General features: G+C 40.8%; 1 protein-coding gene across 9 annotated transcripts in view; it reads right to left on the bottom strand.

The window, feature by feature from the left end:
- The window catches only part of KANSL1L (KAT8 regulatory NSL complex subunit 1 like), a 56,983-nt gene that overhangs the window by 28,713 nt on the left and 14,296 nt on the right, over positions 1-13,974 (bottom strand). For 7 of the 9 annotated variants that reach the window (XR_001556360.2, XR_001556358.2, XR_001556364.2 and 4 more), the window contains exons 3-5: positions 9,657-9,798; positions 5,449-5,646; positions 2,647-2,765 (exon numbers count right to left, since the gene is read on the bottom strand). Coding sequence is in view for 1 of the 9 variants with exons in the window: in XM_015867946.2 (XP_015723432.1) it covers positions 2,647-2,765; positions 5,449-5,646; positions 9,657-9,798 (459 nt within the window). In the remaining 8 variants the exon portion in view is untranslated. The remainder of the gene's footprint in view (positions 1-2,646; positions 2,766-5,448; positions 5,647-9,656; positions 9,799-13,974) is intronic. The other 2 variants (XR_001556359.2, XR_001556362.2) reach the window with 2 other exon arrangements.

A 13,974-nucleotide genomic window follows, 5' to 3' on the forward strand; every position in this document is an offset into this window, starting at 1 on the left:
AAAGGGAAGCCACTAAGAAAATCTAACAACCTTACTTTCAAGTTGATTTTGATTTCTACTTTCTGAAACACACAGTAAAGTCAGACAGTGCTCTGGAAAAAGCAAGGGGAAAATAAGCCAAGAAATGAAGTTAACTTCAGTATTTAACTGCTTGATTTAATCGCACACTAAACAAGGACAGCAATAAAATACAAAAAGAAATGAAACACACTCAAAACCTCAAGTAGGAGTCAATGAATTTCCTTGTGGGATTCTTAGGACAACTACTCTATGTTGTGCTTAATTACTATCTTTTATGAGACGTATTTATTTCCAGGCTTTAAAACACTTCACACAAAGTGAAAAATTAAAATAATTCAGCTGATTTTCAAGCTAACAAATAGAAAGATCATGAGCCTCTGAGAGTCGCCCTGCTTAGAAGAACTTATGGGTCCTGCTAGATGAAACACTTAACATGAGCCAGCATTGCGTGCTTGCAGCCCAGAAGGACGCTGGTATCATGGGCTGCATCAAAAGGATGGCAGTGGGGTGAGGGAGTGGATTGCCCTTCTCTGCTCTTATGAGCCCCCATCTGGAGCACGGCATTCAGGTATAGAGCCCCTGGAACAGGAGGGATGTGGAGCTGTCAGAGAGGGTCCAGAGGAGGGCAGTGAAGATGATCACAGGGTTGGAGCACCTCTCTTTTGAAGATGGGCTGAATGGGCTGAGCTTGTTTAATCTGGAGAAAAGGCGGCTGAGGAGAGATCTCATTACAACCTCCCAGTATAAACAGGAGGGAAATCAACTTTTTACACAGGTATACATAGCAACAGGACAAGGAGAAAAAGCTTTACACTAAAGGAGGGAAGATTTAGATTAGGGGGAAGATATTCACTGAGAGAGTGGTGAATAGCACAGGCTGCCCAGAGAGGCTGCAGATGTTGCGTTCCCAGAGGTGCTGAAAGCCAGGTTGCATGGGGCCCTGGGCAATCCAGTCTAGTACTGAATCTAGCTGGAGGCAGCCCTGCTTGCAGCAAGGAAACTGGATGATCCTCGAAGTCCCTTTCCAACCCAAGCCATTCTATCATTATTATGATGTTATGATTCCCTGCCAGCAGCTAACTTACCACCTCCAGTTCTGAGCTACGGCACTGAGAAAATCCTCCATGTCTTCCCATTCTTCCTTAGGTTGTTACAGACCACAGAAAGAAAACAACCAGCGTTAAAGAGAGCACTCCCTGAGCTGCTCCAACAACTGTGCTGCTCATAAAAGGAAATGAGGACTGATTTTGGACAGTTCCTGATGGAAAGTAAAATGCAGAAGAGAAGCGGCTTGAACTTGCACCATTAGGTTCCCTCACCATGAATTCAACTTAATTCACACCTAAAAACACTTAGAAAAACAGGACTCCTTCCTGGTCTGTTGCACAAGGAAGTCACAGACTCAAGACACATTTCTAATGGTCTTAATTCTTCTCTTCTTCCACATACCCATCGGGGCAGCTCTTATTCCAGAACTCAGCAGAGTATTCTGATTGTTCCCTGCATTACTCGTAAACAACCACTACATCAGGAACACAAATGCCACATGACAGGACCCCTTCATCCTCAAATTGAGGGCACAGTCACACAGTCGCTTTGGCAACAGACAGCAGTTAAAGAAGCTGCCCATCCAAGCTGCTCATTATAATCTCCTCGTGGGAAGCTACAGCTTCTGCAGCAAAGCTGCTGAAAAACAGACGGTGCGGCCAGCCCTAGATGGAGCCGGGAGCCAGAGAATTACATTCTGCTGCAGACGCTGCTATAAAGCCCCTGGCCCAAATAGTGAACACCTTCTTCAGCCACCTGATCTTAATCAAGACCCGTGAATAACTCAGCTATGCCCTCATCCCCCCGAATCACCTCACCAACAGCTCAAGAGAAATACCCTATATACCTAAGTCTTTTGTAAGATTGGACTGTAAGTAATAATCTTAATAGTGCTTTGAGAATAATACTGAAAAGTACCTGTGGTGTATTTTAAAATGAACAAATACAGGATGAAGTTACTAGAACTTATGGCACAATACTACGAAATGTTTGCTTACAGCATCAGTTTCAAGCCGCTACATCCTTTCATCTTGGAAAAGTAAATCCATCCAGGGAAAAAAAAAAGACTGCAAAGCAAATAAAAATTAGCGGAAGATGAGCTGGCAAGGATTCATTTAGATTGTTCAGATTGGAGATGTGCAAGCTGATAAAGCTATTCGAAATAAACAGAACCTGACCCATGTTGAGGTACAAGCGGCACTGGTCGTGTGTTGTACTAATCCAATGAAATCTAGTTTGCCAGCTTCGTGGTAATTAAGTCAAACTCACGGTGACAGAATACACTAAGACTGAAATATGTAAAAACAGTGCGCAATTTAATGAGTCCTTTCACTCCTGCACAGATACTGTCTTCATTCCAAGACTTATTTATGTGCAATTACAGTGATGGCATTATTTTATGACATCTTTAAGAAAACAAAAACACACTACGACTTTCCAAGCTCAACATTGTTACTCTTGTAGTTTACAGAAAGCAGTTCTTTCTCCCTAACCTAATACAGTAAGGATTGTTTGCTGAATTTATATAACTTTACCAAAAGTTGTTCCCAAAGAAAATAACACCACACTGTCACCTACCTGAAGGAGATGCCATTGACCAGCTGTCTGTGCCTGCAAGTTTTGGATGAGAGAGAAGAAGCTGGAGACAGGTTGAGCGGAGCAATGAGGCTACTGATGATTTCACTCAGTTGTGCACTCTGGAATAAATAAAAACACAGAAGGTAGTCAGACCATACTCAACAGCTCCTGGGCTTCTGTTGTTTTCCCACTTAAGATTCCAATCTCATACATCACGGAAGGATCACATTTCATTTCTTCTTGTGAATAACCAAGAGCTGCATGTTTATTTTTTCCACATTATGCTCAGCTATTAAAAAAAAAAAAAAAAAACACCACAAAAACAAACAAACAAAAAACCCCACCCCTGAACGACCTGCCAAGGACACAGAATAAATAATACACCAAGTAGATCCATGATTTCAGTATCTCAGCCAAAGAACAGCAGAAGAAAGCAGAACATTTTACAGCTGATGTTACAACAGCTGCAGCTCAGAAAGCGTTTCAACAGGAAAAAAAATCCGCTGTCTACTTATGGCACATTTTGTTCACTCAAAAGCATGCACTCTTGTTAAGAGAATACTCTTCATTGCTCACAGCAGTAAAAACAACAACAACAAAAACAAAGGAAAAACCCACAAAGCCATCATTTTTTATTTTCTACTTTATTGTTGCAGGGAGACTATTGAAGTTACGGCTAGAATGACTAAAATCTTCTAACGTCCTCAAAACCACTGCCCTCTAAAATTGCCCCAAAAGAAATGCAGGTTATTTGGTAAGACTAAGAGCTGCTCCCCACAAAGCACTGAGTTGTGGACTGACTCCAGATAACGTTTCACAATGGTTTTGTTTTAAATGTCAGACCTTAATGGTTATTCTGACAATGAACGTGGCCTGCAGCTTACTCAGAGGAAACTGCTGCATAATGATCATAAATGCAAAGGATCTGAAATGGCATACATGTTTTTTAAACTTTTAATATTACTTTGTATGCTTATCAGTCAGAACTGATTGCTCAAAACAAGAATGGCCAGAGACTACCCAGTAACTTCTGCTTGCATTTCTAGGCACTATTGTTTATACAGGAAGAGGCTGAAAAAAATATTTTCCAGTTAATTACAAGTCACGCCTTTTCTATTAATGTTTAAGTGATGCATTCCGGTCATTGGCTAAAAAATTCAGGTCAGAACAAAACATTCAGGGACAGGTTTTAAAGCACAGAAATAGCAGTTTGGTCATAAAAGATCTGGACAGAGCAAACAAGATGTGAGTAACATATTTATCAGATTGATTCAAAAATCTCTATGAGCATTCAGTCTGTATGAAGCAAAGACTCTACTGAATGGAAAAGCACCACCACAGTGGCAGACATCCAAACTGCAAGGAAAAAATTACATGTTTTTAAGATGTTGCACAGCTACGTAAAGAACTCAAAAACAGTCTTAAAAAAAAAAAGGAAGGCTCAGTCATTTTGTATTTTACCAGTGAAATTACTCATTTTTAACTACAGAGTGAAGAATTCCATGGGAATGTGTGCAGAACTACTGCAGCCTACAGCATGGTTCTCAACATGAAGAAACCCAGACCTTAGGGCCCACGTTAACTTACAGAATTAATCATCCCGAAACCCAACAGATCAAATCCCAAAGCTTAGTGTGGTGTGCAAAGAAGAAATCTGGTGTGAACCCAGAGAACACCTGTATTTGCAAGTCATTTTCAGATCATCACGTTTCTTGGACTTCTATAACTATTCAGGTACCAGTCAGCCCACTGCTAGTACTTAATAAGCTAGTACTTAATTAGTCAAATGTTTTACTAAAAGAAAAGTGTGTTTATTTCTCCAGGTAATAACTTTGGATGGGACATTTACCATTCTAAAAATGCTCTTGATTTACCTTGTGCAATTGCCAGCACAGCACAGTGTAAATTTCCTGTTTCATTGCTTCCTCACTCCTGTCTGTTGTGGCTAAGATCCATCAAACAGGGGAAGCACTTTAGGAACAGGAAAGTATGACTATCAAATAAGAAAAATTGGCACAGAGATTCAGGAACAGGAATGGTAACTAAAGCCACCCTTACTCCATTTAAGCAGCGTGCATATGAGCAAGAATTTACAGCCAGTGGCAGAGCAATGTGTTAATACACCACAGCACTTTTGTTAGGTTTGCTTTAACCTAAATGCAGAAACCCATTCAGGAAACAACTTTCCTGTACCTCCTTCAGCAGTGTGATCCAGCCATACTCCTTGTATACCCTCTAGCAGTAAGAAACCTTGCTGGAGTCTAAATTGTATTTCCTGGAATTAACCTTGGAAATGACTGTTTTGAACACCATAAACCAAAACTCCTCTCTACACCTACGCTCTGCCTGTGAAATACCTGCAGCTCCTCAGCTCCTCACTGGGTTGCTATGATGCTCAAAAAGCCAAACCAACAATGACATCCAGTTGGAGCTTTTCTAAAAGGCAGCATAGCTCCATCCTCAGCTGCAGCCTTTGATCTCACAGAAGTGTTTCCTGAAACAACTTGTGGCAACTCTACCCCAAACCTAAACATAAGAGAGATGCAGGTTCGGGGATAGCTGTTAGAAGTGGTTAAGTGGCCGTTTTGATAGAAACAAAGTGGTAACACAGACACATTAGAAATAATAGGTTAATTGGTAAACCTGATGTACAATGTATGTATTTAAGCCCTTGAATTCAACAGCACCCACTCTCAGGAGTGCAAAATAGCTTCCTTTTCAGAAGCATCACCATGGAACCTGCCCTGTTTCTCAAGTAAATCATTCAGCTCTGTAGACTGTTCAGTTCTCAATTTACTTTACCTGTTTCTCTATGTTTCGTAAAAGCAGGGTAGGACTGCTGGGTGACATTTCAAAGTCATGCTCCGGCAAAGAATCCTGTCTCTCAATGGCAGCTTGCGAATTCCCTGTGGCGTTTAATAAAGCTTCTTGGTCTGTCAACTGTATTTGCTTCTTCAAAATGTCTTTTGGAAATGGGAATTCTTCTAAGATCACCATCCCCTAGACAACAGCAATTGAACACAGTTGGTTGACAACGAATTAACCCTCCTAAACCATGTTTAAGGGGTGGCTGAACCTGGCAGCTCCCCCTTAAATCCTCCCAGCAACTCTGGAGCACTTCGGCTACGTTTTAAATACACTCAACAGCTCAAATACAGTAAGTTTAGTCAGTATTTTTGTTAATGAAAAGCTGCGTCATTCACACTATTGTAGCAGCAACCGCACTATGATGTTATACCACTGCTTAAACATCTGTGCCAAAATTCAAATCGGAAATTCATACTTGTTAGAACTACATGCTCATTTGCCGGCTGATTTAAGAAGAGTTTTTTCCTCTTCTTTGCTTTGAAGTCGGTTATATATTTTGCAGCCAGTACATTTCTCTGGAGCATTTTAAAGCGCTGTTTTTCTTATTCCTATCCATGCTCTAAACAGAACATTAAGGTTTCAAGAAGGATACAAATCAAAACAAAAGCCTTTCGTACTTTAATAATTAATTTTTAAGGTGAGCATTTTAAGAGTTCTGTAACTATAGAGAAAATGATCCTAAATGTTCCATCAATCTCATTGCTTTTCCAGGCAATCTGCACCAATCCAATGGGAGATGCATCATCTGAAGTACACTGCCCAGTAAGATGGCCGCAGCTTTACATGGTAAGGAACAGTTTCAGAAACTAAACTGGGAAAAAAATTATTGTCACTGTGCTTTCTACTTGACAGATAATTACAGGTGTCAGATACATCCCCAGGTAACATCTCTGATGGTTTGTTTCAACAAGCTTTAAACATTAATAATAAGCAAAAACAACTTTGCTACAGCCAGCGACAGTTCCTCTGACAGCCCTAACTTGTTACTGTCTTGAGAAGTAATTTTAATACACAGAAACAGCTATCAAGTCTCCGCAGGCATTACCCAAAGAGAATGGGAAAGAACTTACTGTTACTCATATATCAACCAGATACTGAAAGAATGGGCTCACTCTGTTACTCTGCCTTAATTTGGCTTTCTAGTGAGACTATTCCACCAAAAAGCAGGGGTAGATCACTTTTACATGAACACACCATTCCTGTCCTGCTAAGGACAGACTTCACTTGTATTGTTGTTGAACATTAAGGATACTGCATTTTACTCAAACCTGGCACTCCTACCTCAGCAACAACTTGCCCCAAATCACAAAAGCAATTTTGAAAAAGCCTTCAAGGATGAGACTAGGAGAAAATGTAAAATGGACCAGTTTTTCTTGCATCTCTAATTTATTTCTCTGTTTCAATACAAAGCTGACATACTCAGGTGCTGACAAGTGCTTGAAAACTTGTACCTTAGTTCAAAACACCCATGGGGATTCTAGATTTCTGTCAGATCAACATGAGATTTTCCACTGTAAGGGAAACTTGATCGCAGCCTGAACCCCTGATTAACCATCTGAGGCAAATGACAAGTCAGCTGTGGGAGCACAGGTGAAGGTAATTCAGCTGTGCTCCTGGGAGGGGTGGAGCTTGACTCCACTTCTCCTAGATCCCATTTAAGGGCTGACCACCACTAAGGCAGCTTTTCTTTCTGGATATTGCTCCTCTGTGGTGTTTTTGTGGTGGGCCTCAATGCTGGTGAACATCCATCTCAACTGAAAGCCTCAGCACTGGTGAGTCCTTCCTTTGATATTCTCTGGCTATTTATTCTGTAATTACAATTATACCCTTGTGTTATTCCAACTATACATCCACATTCACTGTCAGGCAGTGGCCCACCATCTGTGCTTTTCAATTTCTGTCAGATGGGAACAAATCCAGGCAGTATCAGACTATAATCTGCAGACCGCAGCAGTTGCACTCAAGGAAGTTCCAGGATAGCCTTAATTTGAATGTGGCACAGGACAAAGTAGCCTAATAGCTTTAAAACAGGAGACAGTTAAATAAATAAATCTCAGGTAATCACTGAAAAAGGGAAAAAAAATAACACATAGCAGTCTACAACACAAACTCTGACATGAGTGGAAGCTCAAAGGAAACTCAGTCAAAAGAGAGAACCCCCCACAGCTTTTTCCACTGGGATTTTATTGTTCTAAAAGCTGCAAAATCCCAGTGACGAGCATGGAAAGAAGAAAGCAGAAGAGTAAGGAGTAAAGTGAAAGACAGTATGAAAAGGAGTGGACAGAGATAGGTATGTAAGAAAAGATAGATGAGGAACAGGAAAGGACTGGGAGGCTAACAATGGCTACTGAGGATTACAACAACTGGTCACAACCGGTAGGATTTGGCAACCAACTTCCCCTACTCCCAACTTAATGTTATTGTTTTATTTGGCAGATAAGCACTTTTTAAATGGATGGACTCTCAAAGCTCCAGACCCACTACTTCTGCGTGCACAGGGATGAAGCAGACACAGCAGAGAAGGCCAGGAATCTGGTAAGTTAACTATTTTCCTTCATATTGCTTTCTGCTGTTAGAGGAGTGATGCTTTGCTTGAGTTATTGTTCACTGGTTATGAATCATATTTCTTTTCCCACTCAAAACACAAAGAACACTTTAAAACCATTAAGCAACATACAAATTCTAAAGATATTGTGTAACTACTCTGCAGCCACTAAATCAAAACAAAGAGCTCTTCTGCCAGTCCACACGTCCTTCCCTAACTGCTGCACTAACATGCCATGCACATGTAGACAAAAAAAAAAGAAAAAAAAAATCACAACCAAAGAGTATTTGTCTACCCTCTGTATGGGACACAATGCCAAATCCTGAACACCACAGCTGGTAAAAGGGGCATGAAGTTTGCAAAAAGGAATGTTACCAAAGATCTCAAGCAGGAAGAAGACTAGGCTCTGAGCCAACATGCTGCCTAATGCGAAGAAAATGCGTGACTGAAAGAATGCTCTCTCATTTCTCTGTTATTTATTTCTCACTGTTCTGCAGCCCATGGGACCTATGCCACCTTGAAGTCTGATTTTTGGGCATATTGAAGTGTATTTGGGACTTTATTACAATATGGACACTTGAGCCATTCAGCAAAGTACAAAATCTCCTTTACCTCTACAGACAGAGAGGCAGTGAAGATCCTCAATTAGAGGTTCTTTAAGTACTTTCTTTCTTAAAGAAAAATTTGACTGTGGAGACTAAGATATGTGAAGAAGGGGCTCTGAGAGCTACAGAAGACGGAATAATTCTATGTGATCAGAAGGAAATGCTCTCTAGCAAGACTTCCTTTTTCTTCCTTTTCTTCCTCCAAACCTCCTAAAACCTAAAGCATCTCCTGGCTCCTCTCTATCTGTGCTTATGTGACTGTTGTGTAGATCACACAACTTTTATGTGGCTCATTAATGATGAGTCCAGAAGTCATCCTCTAAAACCTGTTACCATCACACCATCAGAACTAACGTATATTTTGGCATCTTGTGCATGAGACTGACCTATACAAGCAATTACTTTGATAGATAGATAGATTATTAATGTTTAAGGAACGTAGCTTTACCACTGTCTAGCCAGTTTGATTTACAAAAGCTAGCACATGAGTTAAACACGTTGGAATTTTAGTAATAATTAATCCTTGACCTGTTCAAAGTGCTGTACAAACATTAACTAACTAATCCTTAGAATAAGCATGCATTGTAAATAACCAAAAAAAGCCCCCAGCTGCCCATGATACAAAAATTGAATAGCCAACTGCCCCTCCCAAAAAGCAAATCTTAGTTCTTCCACAGTGGAAAAAATAGTGTGAGAAATGACATAGCTTGTTCCAGGCCTCAGAAAGTTACTAACAATGTCCCCAGCTACTGCAGACTGAAGGGTAGGAGTCCCTGAGTCTCAGTCCTGTGCTGATGCCTCTAGGGTACAGTACTTTTGACCTCTTGATGTCTTTCCTATTAACCTCTGCTTGCAATAGTCTGCTTATATTTGAGAACTCCAGGGCAAAGCAAACAACAACAATGAGGAACCAAAGAAATAAACATTACAAGAGACACTGTCAAAAAATAATAATAATGTGAAAAGCCCATTTTTGAGCTAACAGACTATACCTTGGTGGCACGTATCTGCCTGTGAAGGTCAGTTAGTTGTTGGATTTTGTATTCTAGTTCTGAAATCTGGGCTTGAAGCCATGTCCAACGGCTGCCAATTCTAGCTCTGTCTGCAAGCCACTTCCATTCAGAAGTATAGCTGCTGTGAAGACAAAATGCTGGTTAGTCCAAAAATAAAGATAACCACATTTGCACAAGAACATTTTTGACAGCTGCTCTGCCTCATGTTGCAAGCATCTCTGTTGCTTTCAGCAGATACCTGATTTTACCCATCCATTTTCACATCAGCTGATTTCTGTAACTAAAGGACTTGTTCTAAGGAGTACAATGTTCACAGACGATTCCCAGACTATGCTACTTTCCTGTTAGCAGATTATAAACCCAAAATGTCAAAACTACTTAATTATATGAGGTTAATGCAGATTACAGCCCTGTACAGAATTCCAGTAACCCACCAGCTAGAACTCAAACTTGTCTACTATTCTTCCCACAAGCTTCCAGGAACATTATTTGCTAACAACTGTAATCTAGTAAGACATCACCAGCAGTGACCAGCCAGATATCCAGTCACCGCCCAAACACAACACTTAGTCGAACTTTCTTTTGTTTGAGTTACTTGATAAACAGAACTGGGTAAGTGTAGTACAGCTAGATCAAAACTCTTACTGCTGTTAACAAAGAGGCAATGCTGTATCAGGACATGCCTAAGCTCATCGCTGCTACCAGGAAAACTTTATTCAAACTACATATTAAATGAATGAATGGTGTAATGGTACCACTCAATACATCATTAGAATGGTCGGGTAAATTCAAACAGAGACAACACAACAATGCTTCTATATGCAACTTCCGGCAGTATCCTATCATTGACTATTTTATTTGAAGAAAATGGCTGGTGTTTTTTCCCCCATCAAAGTTGTCAAATAGTCTGGCAGAAATATATAATTGTGAAAAAAACTCCAACTGGAAAAGAAGTGCTTTAAATCCAACAAGTTACAGGGATAAACTACTTGATTTGAACCAAGCTGTGTGACACCATGTGGCAAGTTTTACACAGGCTGATTACATGCGCCCTCCTTCATCTGCCAATAAAGGACATAGAAGTATCACAAAAGAAACAGGGCAAGACAGACAAGGGAATCTAGAAGCAAGTTTGCATAGGAGCACTGCACAGCTTCATGCAGGACTGTGTGCTGCCTACCTAATATTTTAATGGAAAGATTTATAAAACATTACTCAAAATCTTGGTATGTTCAACCTCCTTCAGTTATCATAAGTAGGAATAGCAGATACAGCCTCTGGTAGATTGCATGTAAAATACATCACTTTCCACCTTTTACTACTAATGGTCTTCCAGTTTATGCCCACATCTTAATCAAAAAATAACTCCACAAAAGCAGGACAATGCAAGAAGATCAGGTGCGATAACAGAGATCACATGGATGCTGGATGGAACCGCCTTTACAGAAGGGTATATTCTACAACAGAGCACAGAGAGGGGTACAGATGAGAAGCAAAAAACCCCAACACCTGCCCACGCAGCTGGGAAGAAAAAAGGAGTGAGAAAGACTGCAGCTGGTCATTTGTCACATACACTGTATGCAATCAGAGCCTGTATATTCATACTCAGATGGCCAACCCACAACAGATAACAGGAGAACCATTCTTCCACCTGAAGATAAAGAAATCCTCTCCACAGTTGCATCACAAGCTATTCTTCAAAAATGAGTTTACACAGGTTTATTCTTTCCCTCGAGCACAACTTTAAATCTTGAATTAACTGCATGTGCTGTTCAATACATGATGTAAATGTTTTTCCTTCCTTCGAAAATACTACGTATTTCTTAAAGCCTTAAAGTAAGAGTGGTATGTAATTAAACTCTACTAGTTAATTGCACTGTAATAACAATGTCCTTAGGCTCCTTTGGAAGGACAACTTCCCACCAAACTAAGCACAGACGTTCCCAGACCAGGCTCACACCAAAGGAAGTGATTTCAGCCTCTCTTCCCTGCCCATGCCTGCCACCCCATGCCTGGTGTCAGTGCAGAATATTATGGGAACCCAAGTGATGAACAACTGAAAACAACATTTGTTTAATTGATAAGTCTCTAATTCCTATTATGTTGTAAGGTACAGCCTAACATTTGCTCAGTAAATAAATTAGGTAACTAGTATTCGTGGGCACTGGTGACTGGAAAAATGGCAGCATCACACACATTTTTAAGGATAAAAAGGATGGCCCTGGGAACTACTGATCTGTCAGTCTCAAATCTGTGCTATGGAGAAGGTCAAATGGAGTGTCCATTCCAGGGATGGAACACCTCTCCTACGAGGACAGGCTGAGAATTGAGGCTGTTCAGCACAGAGGAGACAAGGCCTGGATACTTTCAGGCCATGGGCAACCTGATCTAGCAGTGACATACCTGCTTATTGCAGGGGAATTGGACCAGATAACCTTTAAAGGTCCCTTCCAACTCTAAAGATTCTGTGATTCTAAAACGTTTTTATGGAGGAGATTATTAAATACTTGTAACGTGCTATGATAATGAACTCTAGCGTCCCTCTATCCTCCACTTTGTAGATTTAGGTGGATAGAGAAAGGTGTTTTAAGACAGTACAAGTGAACTCATTAATTCTGCAGACCCAGAGAAGGAAAACAAGCCCACAAAAGTTACAACCATCACAAGGACTTTTAGTGAAGGAGGAAGTCAGGCAGGAGCTACAGTAGAACAGCTGAGATTGAGACAAAAGAAGACATTTCCTGCATGTGGAGCATCTCAGCTTGGTTTGCATGCTTTTCACATCATACATCCCGCACAGGAATTCCAAATTCTGCCAGCAGTTCAATACATGCATCACGTTTCCAAAAGCTTCTAAGGTCAGTGCCGCAATACTGTGAAATATTAATCTGTATATAAATGTCCTGCTCTTGGGATGACTCTAGATCTGGAGGTGATCTCTTGTGTTCCTTCAGAGCCATGAGAATAGGAAGAAACAGGGTAATACTCATTTTGCACAAATGAGGCAATCTGAATTTGCCTAGGAAAACATGCTGGGATTGAATCAGAGGCATAATCTGTGGCTGGCATTTCTGCTGTTTTGGTTGAATTGCAGGAGGTCCGTCCTGCATAACTTGCAACTGAAGAAGATAGATGCAATAGAACAAACAAGTCACGGAGAGAACAGGCACAAGAAAGACAAACTGTGATCCAAAATGTAACTGAAAGTGTGATGCATCAGTCCAGTAAGATTGAACAGGCAACTGTGGAGAGCACTAAGCAACATTATCAATAGAACTGTAGAAAGTTGTTAGCTGTGATCTATAGACAGAATATATGGAGGAATTCTCTGGGCTATGAATCCTTCCTCTCAGCTCCCTACAAACCTCAACTCTCCTCCATTTCTCCCAAAGAAGAGGAATGAGAGACGAGAACAGATGATGTGTTTACATAGGCAGATCAATGCTGCAGAAAAGCAATAGAACTCTGAGAAGCATTTTGTTCTACCAGAACCTCCTTGAAGATGAAGGCGAAATTTGTTTTCCAGCAGTGAAGATCAGTCTGTCCCAAAGAACAAACCTGGGCAACCTAACTGAGTGCAAAGGGGATGTGGTAGCCAGAACAACACTGCTGTGCTGAACACACGCTGCTGTTTGGGTATCGCATGGTTTGCGGTTTTTTTTGGGTTGTTTACAGAGAAGAAGAAGGGGAGGAATTTAAATCTCTTAGATGTATTTTATTTTTATAAGCAAGCGAAACAAGGAGCCTGAGTAACAGCTCATAACTAATGAAGGGTAACACAGTGATGTCTTAAATGCACAAAAAAAAACAAAGAATCTGGGATTGATAGTTAAATTCCCAGGAAAGCCTATTAAGTGGGTGTGGAGAGTGCTGGAAAGCCAGCACGTCAGAGCACACAGCTGACTGCAAGGCAAGATTCTCCACATGAATGTTATGTCCTGAGAATTAACCCGAGATGGAGCCTCCTAGCCTCGTGCTTTTGGGTGAGAACATGTAACGTGTCCCTACCATGACATGCCTGCAGGGACAATGACAGGATGCTTTCTACTGAACAGGAAAAGAGGATGCTTGCAGCAAGCCCACATCACAACTCCAGAACACAAGCTTGTGAACCCACAACACCATCTCCTTCCTAAAGCTTTGTCCCAAAGAAAATCAGAATTTTCAAGTTACAATGATCTTCAACAAGGACAAGATGGAGAGCAAGGCATTCACATTGCATGGGTGGGAATAACTCCAACTCAAAAATTATTCATTGAACGTAAGAATGGCAGCTGCTCCTGACAATTGTACTTGT

The sequence above is a fragment of the Coturnix japonica genome, chromosome 7, assembly GCF_001577835.2.
Source record: "Coturnix japonica isolate 7356 chromosome 7, Coturnix japonica 2.1, whole genome shotgun sequence".
Taxonomy (NCBI): Eukaryota; Metazoa; Chordata; class Aves; order Galliformes; family Phasianidae; genus Coturnix; species Coturnix japonica.